The sequence below is a fragment of the Budorcas taxicolor genome, chromosome 2 (assembly GCF_023091745.1).
Source record: "Budorcas taxicolor isolate Tak-1 chromosome 2, Takin1.1, whole genome shotgun sequence".
NCBI lineage: Eukaryota > Metazoa > Chordata > Mammalia > Artiodactyla > Bovidae > Budorcas > Budorcas taxicolor.
The window spans coordinates 31,836,977-31,860,872 of NC_068911.1; the positions used below are offsets into that span (position 1 = coordinate 31,836,977).

At 48.8% G+C, this 23,896-nt stretch overlaps 1 protein-coding gene across 4 annotated transcripts in view; it reads right to left on the reverse strand.

Annotated features, from left to right (window-relative positions):
- SNX29 (sorting nexin 29) overlaps positions 1-23,896 on the reverse strand; it is a 589,615-nt gene that overhangs the window by 216,739 nt on the left and 348,980 nt on the right. For all 4 annotated transcript variants that reach the window (XM_052661385.1, XM_052661396.1, XM_052661389.1 and 1 more), the window contains one exon: positions 10,403-10,519. In XM_052661385.1, coding sequence (XP_052517345.1) covers positions 10,403-10,519 — 117 coding nt within the window. The remainder of the gene's footprint in view (positions 1-10,402; positions 10,520-23,896) is intronic.

Genomic DNA, 23,896 nt, shown 5'->3' on the forward strand with positions numbered 1-23,896 from the left:
CTTGATGGACGTGAGTCTGAGTGAACTCCGGGAGATGGTGATGGACAGGGAGGCCTGGCGTGCTGCGATTCATGGGGTCGCAAAGAGTCGGACAGGACTGAGCGACTGAACTGAACTGAACACAGCATTCATTGTAAGTCAAATCTACTTCAATGGGCGGGGGCGGGTGGAGGGGGAGGGAAGAATCTAGAAGATCTGCGGGCTTCCCTGTTGGTTCAGTGGTAAAGGATCCACCTGCCAGTGTAGGAGACACGGGTTCGACCCCTGTTCCAGGAAGATCCCACACGCTATAGGATAACTAAGCCCATACGCCCCAACTCCTGAGCCTTGCTTCTCTGGAGCCCGGGAGAGGCAACTGCTGAAGCCTGCACGCCCGGGAGCCGTGCTCCACAGCAAGAGGAGCCACTGCAGTGAGAAGCCCGCTCATCGCAGCTAGAGAGCAGCCTTCACAGCAACCAAGACCTCTCGGGATTCCTCTCCTGTCGGTGCTGGGGCCTAAGACCTCATGTGGAGTCGAGGCCGGAACCTGAGGATTCCTCTCCAGTGCTGACATGGATCTTGGGGCACCTCTGACCCAGCACAGGCCAAATAAATAAATATCGATCTGCCTGTACAGAGACTCTGGGAGCCACCGCTGGCTGGGAGCCTCACTGTAACAGGGGGAGGCGGGGATTCACACCAGGGGCACATGCTCTCATGCCAGCAGAGGCGATGACACTCTGGACAGCAAAAGGTTAAAAAAAAAGAAAAAGGAAGAGAAAGGAAGGCTACTTTCCTAGGAAAGAAATAAAAATCTAAGTGAACACAAGGCTCTTCTGACTTTATCAAAAAGCTTGTGGCAAAGTCCAATCTCAAATGCCTGGCTGACTGCGTCAGTCACATCTCAAACCACGGCCACCCTCCTCGGTGTGGATGAGGCCTGCAGGTTCTGGGATCAGGGGAACACCACTTGAACCTTTTTCCTCAGAAACAAGAGCAGCAGTATTTCTGTCTACCCAACAGGTAGGGAGGCTCAGGAACCCCAGGGTCAGTTCCAAGACGATACCTGTCCATCAGGAAGAGGTCAAAAGAACAGGTCATGGCAGCAAATTGTTTGGCTTGGTTTCCCAGAAAAGACAGTAACAAGAGATCTAGGCACAGTCTGCTCTAGAGCCTGCAAACCGGCTGACCAGGGAACCCACCTTCATGACACACACAATAAGAACAGCATCTATTTCCACTGGAAGGTTATATAAATCCACTTCAAGGTCACTGGGCTTCCCTGGTGGCTCAGACAGGAAAGAATCCACCTGCAATGCAGGAGATGTAGCTTTGATCCCTGGGTCAGGGAGATCCCCTGGAGAAGAAAATGGCAACCCACTCCGGTATTCTTGCCTGGAGAAATCCATGGACAGAGGAGCCTGGTGGGTTACAGTTCATGGGGTCACAAAGAGTCGGACAGGACTGAGTGATTAACACTTTCACTTTTCACAGAGATGGGTAACGCTCCCAGAACAAACTGTATGGTTCCTCTGAGGCTCTGATGCCACTCAATCAAAACTGAGCCATCACTGAACCTCACTTCGTATCATCAGCCCCAAGTTTATGATGAACCAGGAGAAAAAAGAGAAGAGATGAGCCTTTTAAAAAAATTATAAAAATAGACATCTTAAAAAAAAAAATTAAGTCATGGGTAATTGGTAGGGAAGGTAGGACTAATCAGAAGGGAGCTCTGTTATCATGAAGAAAGATATTTATTAAATTAAGAAATAAGCACCTATGTTTAGTTAGAGGGTATGTACAAGTATAATCATGTGGTTATTATGTATCCTTGGAAATACAGTGTGTGTTAATTTAGCAGAAATATGGTCAATTAACTCGGAGTTTAGATGGACACGTTATGATCAGTAGAATTGACAAGGCACCACGCGGACAGAACAGAAGAGGCTGAAGAATCTGCATTTTGAGGATGACATCAAGAATGACATGAGTCAAGGACAGTGGCCCAGCACGAGACAGAGGTCCAACCCGGGGCCAGTCTACACAGGAGTCCCACGTGGCTGCCTGAGACTCAAGAACCGTGTTTCCTGGTAACGACGTTAGACTGAGAAACGTACATGTCAATAAAACACAACAGTTAGGAGCCAAGCAACTCAAGACCTTGAGGTTTAACCCTTGAGAGGTGGGGGTGGAGGCTGGGAGCAGCTTCTGTAGAAGGCAAAAAGTGAGATCAGAGCTAAGTTATTAAATAAAGATGAGTAGCCTTGTTTGCACCAGTAATTGGTATGGGTCATGAGCTCAGGATTTCAGTCATCCAACTGAAAATGGCAACTCACTCTAGTATTCTTGCCTGGAGAATTCCATGGACAGGGGAGCCTGGTGGGCCACAGTCCATGGGTTCGCAAAGAGTCAGACACGACTGAGCAGCCAACACTTGCAATCTTGCTGCAAATGTAATTTCAAAGTTCTGCAGCCATAAGCCTTGAGTTAGCCAGGCTCTGTCCACCCAAACCCTAAACCCAAGCCCCTCAGGGCTCCCCTCAGGAACCGAACTACTCATGGTGATGAGTGAACCAGGCATAAACCAGGGGTATAATCTGGGCACCCTTGGGAAGACAGACCTGTGAGTCCAGCATTAACGTCATAGAGCATGTGACCGCCCATTTGCACACAGACAGAAACAGATGACTGGGCTCAAAGAGAGGCTTTTATTCCCTGGCACTGAGCTGTTTAAAGTGGGTTCTGCAAGCATCTTTCTGGATGATTCTGTGTCAAAAACTAATATTTCTGAGCTAAGCTTCTATGTGAGACATATTTTTAGTAGCCTCTCTTAAATGGCACTTTTAAAAATAATCTCCTTCAAGACGGTAGACGATTAGAACACGGATGTCCAAGCGCCGAATTAAAAAGCTTCTTATAATTTGAAACACGCTGTTTAGAGCTGCCGTGGGACCATAGACAATTTAGTACTTGATCATTAGATATTCGGCAAGTGCCACCCAGCTGAAAAATACATTTCTTATTAAGCTTCAGGACTTAAATAGCATCAGCTCTCAAATGAGATCACTCCCTCGGAAGGTTTTAAAGATACCAAGAAAGTCCCAAGAAGCATTTTATTTCAAAGTGAACCTTATTACAAAACTTGGGATGAGTTTCTTCCATCTATCTCACACCTGAATTTTAAATCCCTCGTCTTTCTCTCTCATCACCTCCATCATTCCAATAATGGAGGGAAGGGGTCCCATGGAAACACTGAGCAGCTTACAGCGAGAATTAACAGGAAGTCTCTGCCATCTGACAGCCTCCAGAATGGCACCTTTCTGGATAATCAAACACTGCGGTTAATAGAGAGTTTCCATAGCTACCGCAGGTGCGTGGGCAGACTCACACAGCACCTGCTCCCTGAGTGTGCACGCCAGCCTCCAAGAAGAGGAAAGTGAACACAGCCCCTGTCGCCAGGCAGCTATCCATCCTCAGATTTAAAAAGGAAAATTCAATGCCAAGTGATAATACAGAGTGACAGATGCTGACCCACAAAGTGTCACTGGAACAGATCAGGGGCTTAGCCAGGTGGTTGGGAGGGGTGCGGGCAAGAGGGGAGGGTCTGTGCAGGCTTTCGTGGAAGGTGGTTCTACTGTAAGGCGCTTTGGGGGACCTGAAATGGAACGGGTTTAAGATGTTTGAAGGCAGTTGCAATGAATAGCATCATCATTACACTGTAGAGCAACGGATGTGTTTATGAAACTAGAGATAATGGGAAGGGAAGGGGGAGCTGAGAGACAGACAGAACATGACAGCCTCGGAGAGAGAGACTCAGCACTGGGGAGAGACAGTGAGTCAGACGGGGGCAGAGAGAACAACACACACAGTGGGTGAAAGAGAGAGAGAGGGAAAGGCAGGCAGAGAAAGACCAAGACAGAAAGGAACGGAGAGTGAGAAACAAGGAGAAGCAGGGAGAAAGAGAGCGACAGAGAGACAGAACAAGAAATTAAAAAGCAGAGGGATGGACCTCCCTGGGGTTCAGAACAAGAGATTAAAAAGCAGAGGGATGGACCTCCCTGGGGTCCAGAACAAGAGTTTGAAAAGCAGAGGGATGGACCTCCCTGGGGTCCAGAACAAGAGATTAAAAAGCAGAGGGATGGACCTCCCTGGGGTCCAGAACAAGAAATTAAAAAGCAGAGGGATGGACCTCCCTGGGGTTCAGAACAAGAGATTAAAAAGCAGAGGGATGGACCTCCCTGGGGTCCAGAACAACAGATTGAAAAGCAGAGGGATGGACCTCCCTGGGGTCCAGCGGTCAAGAATCTGTCTGGCAGTGCTGGGGATGCAGGTTCGACCCCTGGGTGGTGAAGTAAGATCCCAAATGCCACAGAGCAACTAAGCCCGGACGCCACAATGAAAGATCCCGCAACACAATGAAGACCCTGCATGCCGCAACTAAGACCCAACGCAGCCAAATAAATAAATGAGAGGGTGAAAAACAGAGTACAGAGAATCTAAGAGCCCTGCACAGCCCCCTCTCTGGGAGCCTGTGTGGATGAGGTTCAACGTGCCTGGGGACACACAGGCGTTCAGATGACCAAGAGCCAGGCCAATGGGGGTGGCGGGTGGGGAGGGCAGTGGAACCCAAGGCTAAATGCCCAGCCGGTCAGTCACCTCCAGGGGGGCAGGTCCAGGGCACCCCACAGTCACGCAATGCCACCTCCCCCTCTAGGCTCTGTGGATCCTGGGCTGGGGCAGCTTCATGGGACAGCCCAAGCTGTCAGGGTCTCCCTGCAGCATGTGTGGGTAACGAATGTGATATGTAACTCGGTCCTAAGTTTCCTAAAAGCATCCCTTGGAAAGCATCTTAGAAAAGATGGTCCTTGGGGAAATAAATGTGTAACAGGTGTGCCAGGTCTACGCTTCACAGACAGCCCTGGTGGAAAGTGCTAGAGAGAGAGGCCTCTTGACCATCCCTGTTTGAGATGATTTCTCACAATTCCCCTTCTTTTTCATATGTACCACCTAGTGACAGACTATTTTCTTGGGCTCCAAAGTCACTGTAGATGGTGACTGCTGCCACTAAATTAAATTAAAAGATGCTTGCTCCTTGGAAGAAAAGCTATGGCCAACCTAGACAGCATATTAAAAAGCAGAGACATCACCTGGTTGACAAAGGTCCACAGAGTTGAAGCTATGGAAGGCTGAGTGCCCAAGAATTGATCCTTTCGAACTGTGGTGCTGGAGAAGACTCTCAAGAGTTCCTCAGATTGCAAGGAGATGAAACCTGTCAATTCTAAAGGAAATCAACCCTGAATATTCATTGGAAGGACTGATGCTGAAGTTGAATCTCCAGTCCTTCAGCCAACTGAGGTGAAGAAATGACTCACTGGAAAAGACCCTAATGCTGGGAAAGATTGAAGGCAGGAGGAGAGAGGGATGACAGAGGATGAGATGGTTGGATAGTATCACTGATTCAGTGGACATGAGTTTCAGCAAGCTTCGGGAGATGGTGAAGGACAGGGAAGCCTGGCATGCTGCAGTCCAAGGGGTCACCAAGAGTCGGACACAACTTAGCAACTGAACAACCACCACCACCTATAATGCATCCTTTGAATCACTGTTCTACTCTCAGGAAACTATTCTGCTCTCAGAAAACTCCACCTTCTCTAGATTACAAACTCCAAAGAGTGTAGTCTGATGTCAAGATGAAGTGATCAGTCAAGTGAAAAACAACAACAGCAATCTGCTTTGATGTAAAAAATCGCACGATGAGGAGACGAGGCAGTGGAAGACGCAGTCTGCGGGCAGGGAGTGGGATGCTTGAGAATTCTGCCACAGAGGGGTGGGAGCCTTTAAAGTCCCCAGCAGGGTTGTGCCTGGAGGACAGAAGACATTAAATCCTGCTTGAAATGAGAAAGGAACGGAAAACAGGAGAGCAAGCAGCATGTGCTGAAGAATGACACGGTCCTGGATTTGCAGTCTGGTGCAAGCACGGAGCCGTGTGCCTCGAGGTGAGTCCTAAAACTTCTCTGTGCCTCAGTCTGCTAAGCTGAAAAATGGACCTAATGAATATAGTGTACTAGGAGAAAGGCTAAAAGTGCACGCCACCACCAAGCATGTAGTAGATGGCTCTCATCAAACAGACAAGGGAGGGAACAGGTGACAGGAGAACAAGCCAACAGGGCCGATGCTTCGAGTCCGGGAAGGGATGCTACAAACCTCAAGCCGTAACAGGCGGAGCTGTCTTTTCTGCTTAAATGCAGGTGATCAACTTAAACACATGGGACGGGGAAACAGAGACCCACAGAGGTGGCAGGAAAGGGAGCGATCCAAGTGCTGTCACATAAAGTGAGACCAAATCTTCATCCCTGGTGGGAACAAACTTGCACTTCATGAGCTTCTCTCCGTGTGCTGAGACTGTAACTGACTGCCACATCCTGCGGTCTTACAAGACTCTGTCTCAATTTATTCAAAACAGGAGCTGTTCTCCCAGAGAATTTTCAGGGCGGTAATCAAATCCTGCTGAAAGATTTAAAAAACAAACAAACAAAAACTCCAGCATTCATTCACACCTTATACCAGAGGTGGGGAGACAATAATGAGAAGAGAGTCCTAAAAATACTTACATTCAAAAAAAACGAAAAGAAAAGGAAAAAATTCAATCCTTAATCCCAAACTCCTCCTTAAAATAAACAACTTAAATTAAAAGTCTATAATATCATAAAAAATATCACTGAGAAGACACTGTGTCTTTGCACCTATCTCTAAAAAAAAAAATCAATTACCATTTGGACTTCCCTGGCGGTCCAGTGGTTAAGACTTCTGACTCACTGCAGGGGTCACAGGTTCAGTCCCCGGTCGGGGAAGATCCTGCAGGCCACCAGGTGCAAGCAAAAGAAAAATTATTATTTGCTCCATGGAATCGTCCTCTGCTCTACAACAATGAAGTTCTCACCTAGCAAACACTTAACAGAGCACCTACTCTGTGTCAGGCACAGCCCTGGGCATGGAGATTCAGAGAGGAAAACAGGGCCACCCCGCTCAGCCCCAGTGCCCACCAACAATTGCCTTTACCGGTAGCATCTGGTGGAATCCCAAGCCACCTGATAGAAGAGGAAACCAGGGCTTCCAAGCACAGCAGGCCCCGCTCTGCCCTTGAGGCCCTTGAATACTCTGGTGTCTGGGAGGAAGTCTAATCTGAGGGCAGTAGAGAGTGGCAACGGGTGGAGCCTCCCCCAACAGAGGCCCCTCAGGATGGGCGGGGAGCCTGCAGGCTTGCTAAGTCACTTCAGTGGTGTCTGACTCTTTGCGACCCAATGGACCACAGCCTCGGTAGGCTCCTCTGTCTGGGGATTCTCCAGGCAAAAATACTGGAGTGCGTTCCCACGCCCTCCTCCAGGGGATCTTCCCAACCCAGGGATAGAACTCGTGTCTCTTATGTTTCCTGCATTGACAGGCGGGTTCTCTGCCGCCAGCACCGCCGGGAAGGAAGAGTGGGCTCCGGAACCGAAACTGAGCTCACGGCTGCCTCCCTCCTCTGTCCAGGCTGCCTGACTCTAGGCAGATGACCAGAGCAGGCCTGAGGCAAAAACAACAAAGTCAAGGGGCTTCCCTGGGGCCAGTGTCAGAAAGGCCAGCTCTTCCCAACAGCCTGCAGGACCACTTACTGCCTCCTGACTGCTGGCCATCACAGCGTGCCTGCCGGAAAGTCTCTGATGACAGTTTGAGCTGCCTCTGGGTAAAGGATGTCACTGCCCTCACGAGCATCCAGACTGGAGGCCAAAGCGAGTGCGGCACGAGGAGAGAAGATGGGCCACTCATCCAGGGTCCAGGGAAACCTGGACCCCACCACTTGCTACTCGACATTCACTCACTCATTCTGTAAGTCAACCTAGTTATTAAGCACCTGCTGTGTGAGTCACTGGAATTTAAAGGGAGCAGAAAAAGACAGGGCACTTACCTCGAAGAGGTGGTGGTGCCTCGAGACACTGATTAGTGAGGGATAAACATAAAATTATAATCAGAGAAGAACAGAGAGATACATACAAACACCATACTCCACAAGGAAAATCTGCCCTTCTCTGGTCTCCTGAGGAGGTGATTCTGAGGGTGAGTGGCCTGGGCCCAGAGCCTTATTCCAGGCAGAAGGGATGGGAGCAAAGGCCGCACAGAGGGAGAAAGCAAAGGACCTGGAGCTGAAGAAGCCCGATGGGCTGGGGGCCCAGCCCCGTGCTGGAGCTTAATGATTAAGTCCAGCGAGGCCTGAACCCTCTGCATCTCAGCTGCCACACTTACTCAAGAGGAGGCTAATTTCATTCGACTCACAGGCTTGTCTTCAAATGAGAGGGGACATCTCTGGCAATCCAGTGGCTAGGACTTTGCCTTCCAATGCAGGGGGTTCACTGGTCTGGTCAGGGAGCTAAAATCCCACATGCCTCCCAGCCAAAAAAACGAAACAAAACAGAAGTGATACTGTAACAAATTCAATAACGACTTTAAAAAAAAATCAAATGAGATAAGGAAGGCAGAGACCCATGTGTGCCCAACACATTGTTGGAACTCTGACAACTAGGAGCTCTTGACAGATAACTGGTGCTCAGAAAGAGTCTTCCTGCAACAGGTGGAGGAGGACAGAAAAAGGTCCTCCCTTCTGACGGAGGACAAAAAGAAGATTCAGTGCCCCAGAATCTCGTAAGATGAGAACTCTGGGTCTACATCCAGCAAAGCAAGCTCCATGAGCTGCCAGACAACCTTCCGGTCTAAGTGTGGGATTTCACAAGGATGTTATGTCAACTCTGTTCTAAAGACAAAAGCAGAAAACAACCGTATATCCATCAATAGGGCCTGGCTAGACAAACTATGGTATTGCCAATTCAAAGGGTTACGATGCAGCTCTTTAAAGGAATGGCGTAGACCTACATGCAAAGTATCGACAAAATAAAGTGACCTCTAACGTGTATAGTTAGAAGGAAGAAAAGTAATATACATAGCAGTGATAAAGCAGGCGACTAGTGACTAAACAGGTATGTGCACGCGGCTTCCTCAAGCCATGCTCAGCCCTGGAAAGACAAACCCAAGATTGGTCACTGTCATTGCCTCTGGGACAGAAAATAGATTTCTTTTTCACTGCATATACCCTTTTATGCTACTTGGCTGTTTAGCATGTGTGTAACAAGGTTTGTCAAGAGTCCAGATTTTGATAATTTTCAATTGTTTTTAAAAAAAAAAAAAATCCAGTCTTTGACGGCACACAAACCCAGATCTGTCACTGCTCACTACAATTCAAAAAACTAAGAAAATTACGAGACAAGAAGAAATTTTAACACTGATATTTGTTGGTATAAATGAATTATTGATAACAGAGGCTGACAATGATATTTGTTTCAATTATACTTGATTGCTCTATTTGTTTTCTTGATTTTTATAGCTATATTCTGAAATGTCTAGAGATGAAATCATGCCTAATATTTGATTCAAAATAATACAGAAGGGGAAAGCAGGTGTTGGGAACCTGAAATAAGATTGACTGTGACTGACAACAGTTCAATCAAACAATGGTCACATCAAAGGGTATCACACACCCACCGACCACTGGGTGTTATTAACATCTGACATCATAAGAAAGTCTTAAAGCAAAGAAAAAGCTGTTACAAATGTGCACAAAAGGACACGATGCTTTTAGCAATGTGGTTTGCAGCAGCAAAATCATGGAAACACCCCCAATGTTTATGAACGCAAAACCAGATTTAAACTAGTGCAGCATTTTGTTCAACAGAGAATTACAGAATTAGCAAAGTGAACAAACGCAGTGGGGAGTTCTCAGCCAGGGGTGATTCTGCCCTGAGCGGACATCTGACAATGTCTGGGGATGTGTTTGGCTGCCATGACTGGGGTGGCAGTGGAGGTGCTACTAGGCTCTAGTGAGTAGAACTGGGGATGCTGCTACACAGGACGGCCCCTGACAAAGAAGGAAATGGCTGAAAGTATCAAGAGGGCTGCAGTTTAAAATCCCTCTATTACAGCGGCCCCCAACCTTTAGACACCAGGGACTGGTTTCATGCAAGATAATTTTCCCACAGGCCGTGGAGGGGAGTGTGGTTTGGGGATGATTCTTGTAAGGAGCATACAACCTAGATCCCTCTTGCGTGCAGCTCACAGTAGGGTTCCTACTCCTGAGAATCTAATTCCACCGCTGATCTGACAGGAGGCGGAGCTCAGCTGCTAACGTGAGCGATGGCGAGTGGCTGTAAACACAGATGAAGCTTCACTCACTTGCCCACTGTGGGGGTACCATCTGGGTGGGGGTACCATCTGGGTGGGGGTACCTGGACGCTCTCCCTTTCAGTCTCTGTACTTTTCCATGCCCTCGACATTGATGTAACAGAAGGGCTGCGGGCAGCAGAGGCGGTGGGCAGAAGGGCAAGGCTGGGGCACTCACCGGCCCCCGCAGGTCGATGAGCTCCTGCCGCATCTGGGAGACGAGGGCTTCCTTGGCCACCAGGGCCCGGTGCAGGCGCTCATTGAACTCGATCAGCTCCCCGTGCATCTCCGCCACCTGCAACACACAAGCACCAGACGGTGAGGCTCGGGGGTAGACCACACCCCCCACGGCCCATCCCGCCTTCTCCGAGCCCACCACTGGTCAGCTGGCACCGAGAGGCTGCTGAGCTGGGAACAATGAATGCTGCTTCCTTATGGATCAGCTACGCAAATCCACCCGTTTAAGCTGAACATGTTTTTGATTTGGTGGAACTGAACACTATAGTATCAATGGTCCCAGTTTATAGTCCAGAATATGACTGTATCAGGTCATTTTTGGACCTGAGGCTTTTATTCTTAGGAAGTGAACACTTGTCTAGCAAAAGCTTTCTTTCTCATCTGAGTTGTGCCTGTCAAGAATCCCCTGCTGATGGCACAAGTAGAATGGCTGACCACTTGAAAAAAAAAAAAACACTTATTTGGCTGTAAAATTTATTTTCATTAAATTTATTTGGCTGTAACATTTGTTTAGTTGTGGCATGTGGGGTCTTTGTTGGGGTGTGTGGGTTTTCTCTCTAGGTGTGGTGCACAGGCTTAGAGGCCCTATACCAACTGGGATCCCAGTTCCCTGACCAGGGATTGAACTCGCATCCCCTGCACTGGAAGGTAGATTCTTAACCACTGGACCCCCAGGGAAGTCCCTGATGAACCATTTCTGCTCATGGAGGCTTTGGTTTTGAAAACCGAGACAACAGAACCGGAGCCTTGCTGAGGATGGTGATGGTGAGGGACACACTCGAGGCAGCACAGGTGCCCTGTGGCCCCTGCTTGCTCTCTGCCAGGAAGACACCTGAGGCAGGTGTTGTTGCTTCTGCCACACAGACGGAGGAACGATGTCAGAGGAGTCTCAGGAGCAGGGTCAAGGCCACACAGCTAAGGCTGACTCCAGAGTCCTGGCTCTTGATCACTGGGCCATGTGCCACAATCCTGCCCCTCCACTCCGGCCTGCAGAGAGCCTGCAGATTTATCCACACTTCAATACTCTCGGCTGATCCCAAATAAGAAATGGAGGTTGGGATAAGATAGCCTGTGACTGGTGCACAGAATCAATAACAGATCTTTCTGCGTGTGACATACAAAGGGAACAAGGATATCCTACATGGTCAAAGCATACAGTAATTCCTCTGTAAGAGTGATCTTGGGACTTCCCTGGCAGTCCAGTAGTTAAACGACCACACTTCCACTGCAGGGGATACACGTTTGATCCCTGGTCAGAGAACTAAGATCGCACATTCCATGTGATACAGCCAAAAAAAGAAAAATAGGATTTTTTTTTAAAAAATGATCTTTTTGGGGCCTATAATCAAGTTAAACTAATTTATTTTAAAACATTTTTAGAGAAACGTGAGGTATAATCTTGCCATGCTCATCAGAAACCATGAAAGATGACTCTGGCAAGTACCTTACAGAGAACACCATCCCCACTGAATGCAGAGGTCAAGCAGACCCCAGCCAGGCCCTGTCCCCCTGCCCCTCCCAAGAAATCACCCCTCCTACACCCAAGACTAGCCAGGGACTTACTACATTCAATATAATGTATAAATAGTATCAGAACATTTTATAAGTACTCTAGGTGAAATATAAAACATACTGTTAGAATACAGAAGGGATATAAGAAGTTTTGTGGGCAAAAAAAGAGATTAACCTAAATCTAGATGCTTCAGAAGGAATAAAGGGAAGCTGTCATTTTATTTTCCTGATTATAATATATATAAAAGGTAAAAGGCACAGGGAGGAAATACAGAAGATACTAACATTAGTCAAGGGATATTTTTTGCTTCCATTCTTTCTACTTTTCCTTCCTTTCTTAATAATGAGCATTCTTTCATTCATCAGAGAGAATAACCACTCAGGCTCTTTAAAAGAATTAAAAATTCTTCATGTGCAACTCAAGAAAGAAGCCAGGTGCAATCAGCATGAAATTTATCAGGTTCCCAACTGCAATCCTGATGCTTCTGTTAACTTGCTCAGTGGATCTTCACTCAGATGGCAATCCCTCTGTCTCCCAGGTGCCCACCCTATTCAAACCAGTGAGAAATGCAAAGTGAAAAGGGCACAACAGACACTGTAATGGCCACACAATTAACTAACGGAGAATAAGTCACTGAGCCTTCGACCAACCTCTTGTGTCATACAGACCTAAAGTCAGTATTCCCCAGTTGCCTTATTTTCGTATAAAAAAAGCTTAAGATGACCATCAGGGCTTTCACAAACAAATACAACATCACTAATACATCACTAATAATACCTACTTGATTCCTCCACACACACAGAAATCATAACAAACCCTCCTCGAGCTTCCTTGGGGCTGAGAATCCATTTACCATACAGTAAGCAGGAAACATACAACTGCCAATTCTGCTGCTAAATACCTGCTAATATGCCCCCACAACATACAAGCTTTAAATACATGTCACCATCATTTCCAAAGCAAAGTAGGGTTTTGCTTTGTGTTTGTGTTTTGTTTGGCAGTGGAAGCCAGGGTGTTAAAACAATTTTCCATAAATGCATAAAACATTGGAACATCCCAGCTGCAAGTGGTATTTATCATGAACTGTCAAAACCCTGGTTCTATTTTGCAGCCGGAGAGTAACTTGACCACATCAGACAAAGCTTTCATCTCACTAGAGAATGGGGGGGGGGGGAAAATCCTGTGGAACCAAGGAGACAAAATTTGACAAACAGTTTCTAGCAGTCATTAAAACAGCAATGCTCATTGTTACTAAGCTAAGCTCTGAAACCCTGGATTTCTCCATTTCATATCCCCACAAACAGTTATTGATATAAACAGCTTTCATCTTACATAAACCACACTGAGCTTCCTATTCCTCAAATAACTCTTTCCAAACTATAGCATAACCAGAAATGAATTCGAGATTCAGAGCCAGCCTCAGAAGAGAAATGTGAAATCACAAATGATTCCCATTATCATCAAAATAAAAGGCACAACCACTGCTTGCTGGAATTTCTATGAGGCTCTGAGGGCACTTACAGGTTGCATATGACCTTCCTTCCCTATTTCCAACAGCCGCAGGGAATGAGAGAGAAAGAAATGTCCCTCAATTCTTCTCTACCAAGGAGCAAGAGAGATCTTCCCAAAGCAACAGCTGATATTGTCACAGGCTGTTTAAAATCTTCAATGCTTCCCACTGCCCTAAAGATAAAAATCCATCTCCTTGCAGATCTGGCTTCAGCCTCTCTCCCTAACACCATCTCCTGCCCCTTCCTCTCGCGTTTTCTCCCCAAAGTCACTCAACCCAGCGGGGCTTCTATGTTCCATAAACATGCTGAGCTCTGGGAGCTCACCTTATGAACAAAGAGGAGAAAGACACAACCAGCAGAGGAAATGACAGGTGCAAAGGCCCAGAGGATGGCAGGAAAGCAGCCGAAAGAGGTGCTTTGAAAAGGCTCAGACTCTGCTGCAAGGCAAGCCTTGGTTGGCTCACTTAGCGCGTGCTCTTGCGCGAGTCACTTAACTTCTATGACCCCGAGGCCCCATGCTCATGGACTTCCCCGGTGGTCCACTGGTTAAGAATCTGCCTGCCGACGCAGGGGCCAGGGGTTCACTCTCTGGTCTGGAAACAGCCCACATGCTGTGGGACAACTAAGTCAGTGAGCCACAACTACTGAGCCCGTATATACCCTAGAGCTTGTGAGCTGCAGCTAGCGACCCACGCACTGTGACTGCCAAAGCCCGCACGCTCTACCTAGAGCCCGTGATCCACAAGAGAGGCCACCACAGTGAGAAGTCTGCGTGCGCAATGAAGAGCACCCCCTGCTCGGGAAGCTAGAGAAAGCCAGTGTGGAGCAATGAAGACCCGGGGCAGCCAAAAACTCAGTTCAGTTCAGTTGCTCAGTCGTGTCAGACTCTTTGCGACCCCATGAACTGCAGCCAAAAATAAACTAATTAAAAAAAAAGAAAAAAAACAACACTCATCTCACAGGGCCGCAGTGTGGATGAAATGAGCTGCGGCCCTTAGCAGGCTCAGTACTGTGTCCAAGCATGGCAAAGGCTCAGTGAGTGTGAAGTGGTTAGACATGGAGGGTGATCACGTCAAAGGGACATGAGAAAGGAGGAAAAGGACAAGCAGATTTCTGGAAGCCAAATGGAAAGGTGCCTCATGGGCCATAACAAGCAGCTCAGAGGGCTATGGAGAGAGACTCGCTGTCCCCCAGAGCGGGAGCATCACCCAGAGAACTGTTAACCACCCACCAGGCACTGTTCTCAGTGATGAGGCACGGGGAAGTCATGGGGCTCACATCCTAGAAGTCAGACAAACTGGACTAGCACTCAGGGAGAGAGGAGGACTTGGAAGGAAGACGGGGTATCAGAAAAGGCCTCGTCCAGAGAACACACTCAGGAGTCACTTCTCTGATGGGCCTTGACACATGCCAGGCAGGCCCCCCACAGCGGATCCATGCCCTAAATCACAGTTGGGCACTCGCTGTGTTCTGGGACCATCAATGCTCAGGGCCTTAAAAATCAGCCGTGGGGCTTCCCTGGTGGTCCAGTGATTAAGACTCCGCCTCCCAAGGCAAGGGGCATAGATTTGATTCCTGGTCCAGAAAGATTGGCTCAGATGGTAAAGCGTTTGTCTACGATGCGGGAGACCCGGGTTCGATCCCTGGGTTGGGAAGATACCTTGGAGAAGGAAATGGCAATCCACTCTAGTACTATTGCCTGGAAAATCCCATGGACAGAGGAGCCTGGTAGGCTACAGTCCATGGGGTCGCAAAGAGTCGGACACGACTGAGCGACTTCACGTTCACGTTCCAGAAAGATTGCACGTGACAAAGAACAACTAAGGCCACGAGCTGCAACTACTGAAGCCTACAAGCCCCAGAGTCCCTGCTCCACAAGAGAAGCCCCTGCAGTGAGAAGCCCCCACGACTAGAGAGTACTCCCCCACATGGTGCAACTAGAGAGAAGACCCTCTGCTTGGTGCGACTGGAGAAAAGCCTGTGCAGCAACGAAGACCCAGCACCGCCAAAAATAAATGAATAAAGAAAATAACACCATGCATGGCTCCCAAGCTGTGTCTGGAAGGTGCACAACTCACGAGCTAATAACGTGTGACTGCTTATCAGTCATCATTTGGGTTTCACCCTTTGGGCTTGAGAGAAGAGGGGAGAAAGATTTAAGAAGTTTAAGTCACAAGACTGTTTGGTAATACATGTCAAACTTTTAAAATCTCTCACCTTGTGGCTTAGCAAACCCCTGCTAAGGAGTATCCTGTGTCTCTACCTGTGCTCAAGCAGTTTAGCTCCAAATGGCTGGAGTCCACCTAAAAGCCCAACCACAGGGCCTAGTGAAATCTATCAGGCTCTGCTGCTATCCCCCACTTCCTGCTGCTTGGCAGACATCACTAGTCAATCAGGGCTTTCTTCCTCAAGAAGATACTCAGGCACCCCTAACCAATCGATCAGAGTGCTAGCCTACAGGATGACACCTATTTAGCATTCCTGGCAGAAGGGGCTGGGGGAAGGCGTCAGAGAAGGTGACGTCTGAGCTGGGCTAAAGATGATGCCTTTATAAGATGATGCCTTTATAAGATGCGTTTATAAGATGATGCCTTTGGCGCTTCAAGAGGCTGAGCAATCCCTTCCAGCTGGAGCATCAGAGAAGATGCTCTCTGAAAAAAAATGTGTCTGTGAAAAAGCTCTTAAGTCTGTGAAAATCCCAGGAATTATCATAATGATCTGCCAAATCATGAAAAGATTATAATTTTTTTTTAAAAATGCCTTTGGCATTTCCTTTCATATCACAATGTTCTATCTAATCACATTCAAGTAAATCTTGCTTCGCCCCTCCTCTGGCTACTGAATTAGACATGTCCTGATTAATTAAACCAAGATACCTGCAGTTTCCCAGGTGGTACTAGTGGTAAAGAAGCTGCCTGCAATGCAGGAGATGTAAAGGTTCGATCCCTCGGTCGGGAAGATCCCCTGCAGCAGGAAATGGCAACCCACTCCAGTATTCTTGCCTAGAGAATCCCCATGGACAGAAGAGCCTGGTGGGCTGCAGTCCACAGGGTGGCAAAGAGTCAGATAAGACTGAAGCAACATGGCATGCACGCATCCCCAAATTTTAACAGCAACTGAGACTCTTCAGGCCACATTCCCAAACTCTCAGAGAATAGTGACTTGATGCCTTAGAATCTACCTCGATTTTATAAAATGTGCAGGCTGTGTGTGAGTCCCACTGACAACGGCTGTGGGGAGAGACCTGGAACCTTCTGCTGTTGTGAGGATACTGCAGCCACCTTTGAGAGAAAAAGCCCTCACCAGTGCCTACCTGTCTTCAAGGGTTTTGTTGTTGTTGTTGTTGCTGTTTTTGATGTGGACCATTTTAAAGGCTTTACTGAACTTGTTACAATATTGCTTCTGTTTCATGTTTTGGCTTTTTGCCCAAGAGGCATGTGGGATCCTAGCTCCCCCACCAGGGATGGAACTTGCCCCTCCTGAATTGAAAGGTGAAGTCTTAATCACTGGACCACCAGGGAAGTCCCTTAACACACCTGTGAACACCAACTATACATCAGGCCTTTTCCGGGCATTAGATCACCCAGCTCACGTGACCCTTGCCACCCTCCTGTGCGTGGCAGGGCTTCTTACACATGGGGCCTTGAGGCTCAGAGAGATCAGGAAGGCATCAGAGTCAGAGCCACTGCCTGTGTCCTCTGCTCTCCCCCCTGGGGCACAGCAAGGAGCCGACCCCTTCAGGGGTTAAGGAGATGAGCCAGTCCCACAGAGTAAAGGGAAACAGCCCAGTGTGGACCGGTGGCTCCCAAAGCAAGCTGGCAGACGCTTGGAGGGCTTCTGAGAAATACAAATTTCTGGGTTTCACTCCCAGAAAGGCTGATTCAACATGGGGGAGTCCACAGAAATACTTTTAAAAGACCCTAGGGACCGTGATGCTCAATCAGACTTGGGAACCACTGGCAAAGACAAGGGGGGAAGAGAGTTCACACACAGATGTGAACTACACGCTTTTCAGTTCAGCATCTGTAGAATCGGGAGGTCATGGAAGCTCCTCCACTTGTCAGCTCTCGACTTCTGGATTCTCAAGCAGGTGGACAAAGCCACGGCCAGAGAAAAACCTCACCTAGCCTACCGGCCAACGCCAGACAGCAGAGAATGCCCCGGGCAGAACGGTTCCTCCTGCGAAGGCACAGGAGCTCTGCAACAGCGCTGCCTGAGGGCGCCAGGAGTGGCAGCTGGGATGTCAGCTGTCTGCTACCCATCTGAGGCAAGCACAGAAACTCATAGTAAGCATTTCAAAACACTTGAAGCCATCTCATCTTGGTATGAAATCCAGGAATTCCACAGTTTTTCTAGTTTTAGGGGGTTTTGTTTATTTTGTTTTGTTTTGTTTTTTTCCACATTTTACAAAAGTTCCAGTCTGTAATGAATTAGAAATACTAAAAAAAAAAAAAAAGAAGAAAAAAAAAAACCCAGGTTATTCACAGACAGTTTGAGGAACACCTATTTTTATCACATATGCCATCCTTGAAACAACATCTTGCATTAATAATTATTAGAAACAATGACTAATAATAAGGATTTTTAAAAGCCAAAATATGACCATTTTTGGATAAAATTTGTAAAGAGAGTAGAAAGGAAAAATAAGAACCAATGTTATCAACATCTATTGATCTTCAGATGTATTTCCTTTTACAGTGTCAATGTAGGCTTGAAGACTAAGAAAATCACAAACGTTAACTGAACAATACACGGACATACCTAGCCCAGGACACAGGCATCCTCAAAAACTTACAGTTGATGGCTCAGTAGTGAAGAATCCACCTACCAGTGCAGGAGACATGAATTCCATCTCTGATCTGGGAAGATCCCACATTCCACGGAGCAACTGAGCCCGTGCGCCATAGCTACAGAGCCCGCGTTCTCGAGCCCGGGAGCCGCAACTCCTGAGTCCACCACAGCTACAGAGCCCGCGCTCTTGAGCCCAGGAGCCGCAACCTCTGAGTCCGCATGCTGCAGCGACTGAAGCCTGTGTGCCTAGAGCCTGCGCTCCGCAGCAAGAGAAGCCACTGGGACGGGAAGCCTGTGCACCGCAGTGAGTGGCCCCCACTCAGCCAGAGAAAAGCCCACACAGCAACGAAGACCCCGCATAGCTAAAAATAAAAACCACACTTGCCCTTGCCCTCTCTAAGACTGATGGTGAGCATTTCCTACAGCCGCCTGATCACGTCCATTTCCCAGAGAAAGAAGGTAAGGCTCAGGACCTCAGCAGCAAACCAAAAGGGAGGCAGGAGAAGGTAAGCACCCTGCTCAAGGCCACACAGGAAGCAAGCAGCAGACAGAAGTGAAAGTGACAGTCGCTCAGTCGAGCCGACTCTTTGTGACCCGATGGGCCATAACCCGCCAGGCTCCTCTGTCCATGGGATTCTCCAGGCAAGAATACTGGAGTGGGTTGCCATTCTCTTCCCCAAGGGATCTTCCCAACTCAGGTCTCCTGTGTTGGTAGGCAGATTCTTTACCAGCTGAGCCACCAGGGAAGCCCTAAGCAGCAGAACTGGTTTTCAAATTTCTGGGTCCGGGTTCTGAGGCAGGCTCTCTACCCTGCCCCTCTGCATACACCGTGACCAAGCTGCTGAGCTGGCACCTCCAGATGCCAGAAGACCTGGAGAAGGCGAGGAACCTGGGTTGAGCACTGAGAGCCTCACCACACACGTGCACACCCCTGGAAAAGGCACCGTCTCTGGGTGTGCCTGAGGCCTAGTCTGGCTTAGCACAGACCAGTCTGCCCAACACCCCCGAGGAGACCCTGGCAGTACAGGAGGGAACACCCAGAGTGAACAAGAACCTGAGCAGAGGCAGCCCAACTGCCTCAGGGTCCCAAAGAGGAACCCAGCAACTTGGCCGGCAGCCAAAATGAGACTTGTTTAACATGGTCTTTGCGTCATACACAGGCACTGCGGAAACCAGCAAAGGAAAATCCAACCGGAAGACGCTCCCGGGCCAGTGAGGGACACTTGGGGACGTGCGGCGTCAACGAGCCATCTAAGCGAGGCCGTCTCTGATCAGGCGCAGAAAGATGAGGGTCGTGGAGGTCAAACTCGGGCCCCATTGATCTGCTGTCAGGCGAGCTCTGACTCCTGGCACCCCTTCTATAAAATGAGGGTCTTGCGCCCTGTGGTCCAGGTTGGCATGAGCAACAAAAACATGACGAGAGTGTGGGCAGCACCTGGCGCCTGCCGCAGGGTGTGATCCTGAATTCATCCCAAGGGGGCGCCTCCTCTGGCCAGCCAGTGTTCCAGGCACTTTACAGGAGAGTGTGCCATGGCCTGGAAGGTTGAGCTTTATGTCCATTTTACAGATGAGGAAAGCAAGGCTCAGCAAGGTAAAGTGATGGTTCAAAGCCAGTTTGACTGAGGGGTGTGCAATGGACTATTTCCTGCCACACCAATAAACAAGGATGTCATAGCCATCCGTGATTCCAGCCCTCCGAATGTGAATTTCTGAGCCCCAAGGGCACCCAGGGAGAACAATTCTGGGTACCAGACAGCCATCTGAAACTCCCTACAGCGAGCAGTGAGCAAGGAACTAAAGATGTGAAAAACCAAACCAGAGAGCTGAGATACATATAAAACAGATTATTTCAGTGAGCCCAGACTCCTGCATCTTCCCATAGACAGGCACTAAATCCCTTAGCTTGAAATATCTGATTTTCCTTAATTAACAATAAGCTTTTAATGTTCAGACTACCTCCTCCTTCTTACAAACTTCTATATAACCTGACTCCTCCCCCATTCCTGCCCCCTCAGAGCAGTTCTCTCAGCGTCACTTGAGATGCTGGATGCCAGGCCAGAAGTCCTAAACTTCCCACCAAATAAAACCTAACTCTCAACTTCTAGGTTGTGATTATTTTTAAAGTCGACGTAGGCTCAGGGTCTTGCATCTCCAGAGTCTCCCCAGTTTTCCCGTGCCCTCCAGCCCGCCCTGCACTCTGATTCTGCTGTGGGGCCAGCCCCAGAAAGGCAGGCAGGCAAGGCAGAGCGCTGGGACCTCTGGACATCACACTGCCAAGCCACCAAGCAACAGGCTCACCGGAAGCTGGGGGAGGGCCAGTTCCATCCTCAGGTGCCCCCCGGACAGTGCCACGTGGGCTCCACCCGCAGAGCCGCTGAGATAAGTTCACACTGAAGAGAGACTCCCTCCCTTCATCTCCTCTGTGTTCAGGAAGTTGAAACTGAGGAGGGGATGCTTAAAAACATTTGCCTGAGATTATGGTTTCCTGAGGGAGAAGGAAATACCCAGAACACTCAGCACTAATAGATTATGGGACACCTCTGAGAACAGATGCTATGTACCTGGTGTGGCCCCGTCCTCAACACTGGCCCTGCTTTCCTCTGACACCCAGCCTTTCAGAGAACACAGCAGGCAAGCTGGGGGGAAAGGTCACACACAGCAGCAGCCGATAACCTGCCCAGGTGACACCTTCTCTTTCCTGCCTTCCGCGAATGGCCCTTAAAGAGCAAAGGCAGGACAGACAGAAATGACAATAATAAAAGAGCAGCCAACCCCTTTCTGGAGGTCATTTGAGACAGATGAGCGAAACAGAGGAAAATAAAGCAAACACAAAACCGCTGAGTTCTAGCACTCTGCTGAAAGACATGTTCTCATCAGAAGAACATAAGAGGCATCGCACAGCTATAGAGGTTTTTAAACAGGTTCCATCAACTTTCACACACCCTGGGACTTCCCTGACAGTCCAGTGGTTAGGACTCTGCAATTCCACTGCTGGGGCATGGGTTCAATCCCTGGTTGGAGAACTAAGATCCTGAGTGATGCAGCCAAGAAAATAAATAAATCAATGACACGGTCACCCATCCTGGTGAAGCATGACCAGAGGGGCTGAACAGCCTGGCGTTTAAGCACCAACTCCAGAGCCCAGAGTCTTGGGATTAAAAACCACCCTCCCTCACTTCCTAGCTGTGACTCTGGGCATATAGCTTACACCAGCCTTGGCCTGGAAACCCAAGTTCGATCCGTGGGTCGAGAAGATCCCCTGGAGAAGGGAATGGCAGCCCACTCCAGTATTTCTGCCTGAAGAATTCCATGGACAGAGGAGCCTGGCGGGCTACAGTCCACGGGGTCATAAAAAAGTCTGACACAAAGCAGCACCAAGGAGAGCACGCAGTGTCACTGGTCCCCCAGAATCTACAGCCTCAGATCTTCAGCTCTGTCCCCTCTGTCATCTCCGTCACCCCAGTCTTGGCTGAGAAGCCCCCCATTTCCCACTGTTCTCTCATCGGCCCCACACACAAGCTGACACTCAAATGGCCTCCCTATGACCCAAACTTGAGCACATCCCTTCTCTGCTTAAAACCTCTCACTGATGCTGACAAAGAAAATGACCAGAGGTCTGCAATTTGTTTCCAAATGACACGAAGGTCGAGGCATGGTGTACAGTTGGCCTTGGGAACTGGAGCCACCTGAGATGATGTGATTCATAGGGGTAGGGACATGACACTCTTCTGCCCATATTAAAATTCTTCCATAACCCAAAGTTTAAAGATGTCTTTCAATGGATTCCCATGAATTTCCCTGGCATGGTATACAAGTGATAGGAAAAGGGGGAAGGGGGGAAGAGGCGGGAAGAGATAGCGAAGGGAGGAAGGAAGTAGGAAGAAATATTTCAAAGGAAAAACCGACACTGACCACATGAGATTACATGCTGCACCTCCACCTCCCTTCAGGCACATCTCCTGGAATCCTATCTACCCTTCAAAGACAAACTCACATCTCAGTTCTCCTTACTCCCCAGATCTTTTGACACATGTATCCATCTTCTCCATAAACGATTCCTCAAGAGTGTAGGAGCAGTTACGGTATCACGAGCACTTACTTATTTTCTTGGGCTCCAAAATCACTGCAGATGGTGACTGCAGCCATGAAATTAAAAGACCCTTGCTCCTTGGAAGAAAAGCTATGACCAACCTAAACAGCATATTAAAAAGCAGAGACATTACTTTACCAGCAAGGGTCTACCTAGTCAAAGCTATGCTTTTTCCAGTAGTCAAGTATGGATGTGAGAGTTGACCCATAAAGAAAGCTGAGCACCAAGGAATTGATGCTTTTGCACTGTGGTGCGGGAGAAGACTCTTGAGAGTCCCTTGGACCACAGGAGATCCAACCAGTCAATTCTAAAGGAGATCAGTCCCAAAAGTTCACTGGAAGAGCTGATGTTGAAGCTGAAGCTCCAATATTTTGGGCCACTTGATGCGAAGAGCCAATTCACTGGAAAAGCCCCTGATGCTGGGAAAGATTGAGGGCAGGAGCAGAAGTGGGTGACAGAGGATGAGATGGTTGGATGGCATCACTGACTCAACAGATGTGAGTTTGAGCATGTTCTGGGAGTTGGTAATGGCCAGCGAAGCCTGACGTGCTGCAGTCCATGGGGTCGCAAAGAGTCGGACACAACTGAGCGACTGGACTGAACTGAGCACTTACTCCATGTCAAACGCTCTCAGGGCCACACCAGCCACAGCCCCACAGAGGCCTGGTGAGGGGCACGTGGGCCTAACAAAGCTCCCACGTGGTCCCCAGAGCCACAGGCCCTTAGACATTTCACCGGATGCAAACCGCTGCTCCATTTTACCGGAGAGGAAACTGAGGCCCAGAGCAGCTGGACTATTTGCTCGTGGACCCACGGAGATGAGGGCACTCAGGGACACCTCGACCCACACTTATTTTGTTACATAAGCCCCACCCTCCGCCCCGCCGCCAGGAGGAGATGTGGCCTGGTGGGGCAGCCTCTGCACACAGCAGCACACAACGCAGCTCCCCAGGCCTGTCCTGGAGCACAGGCTCTCATCCAACTCCATGTATCTTCCCGGGGACTAAGGCCAAAGCCACTGACAAAACCAGACATTTCCAGGGCTCATTTCTGCTGGATCAGTGAAGGGTTGGAGGCCACAGAAGGGGAGAGGGTGAAAGTTCCTTTCTGTAAACACAGCAGATAATGTTGTTTACCTGGCATCATACAGTGGTTGTAATTATAACCCATCCCCACTACAAAAACACTGTGCTCTGCCAGGCTTGTGAAAATGGATCAAGGATTACTTTGAAAGGCTCTGCTGGCCTCTTCTTTCAAAAGCACCTTTGTTACAGGCTTGCTCATGGAGGACAACTATCGATTCCCAGGGATCGTGGACTTGGAAGGCAGCTCAGTGCTGGCCTCATCTACCTGTCCAGCACAGGGGGCCTTCTCCAGCCTTCTAGTGTTGAGCGGGGGGAAGAAAGGGAGAGGCCATCATTATCAAGAACACACACTTGCTGAGCACACACCCTGGGACGGACCCAGTCCCCAGCAGCGTCTCTCCGTGAGTTCATCCACATGCAACCTTTTGAGGCCCAGCCACAGCGT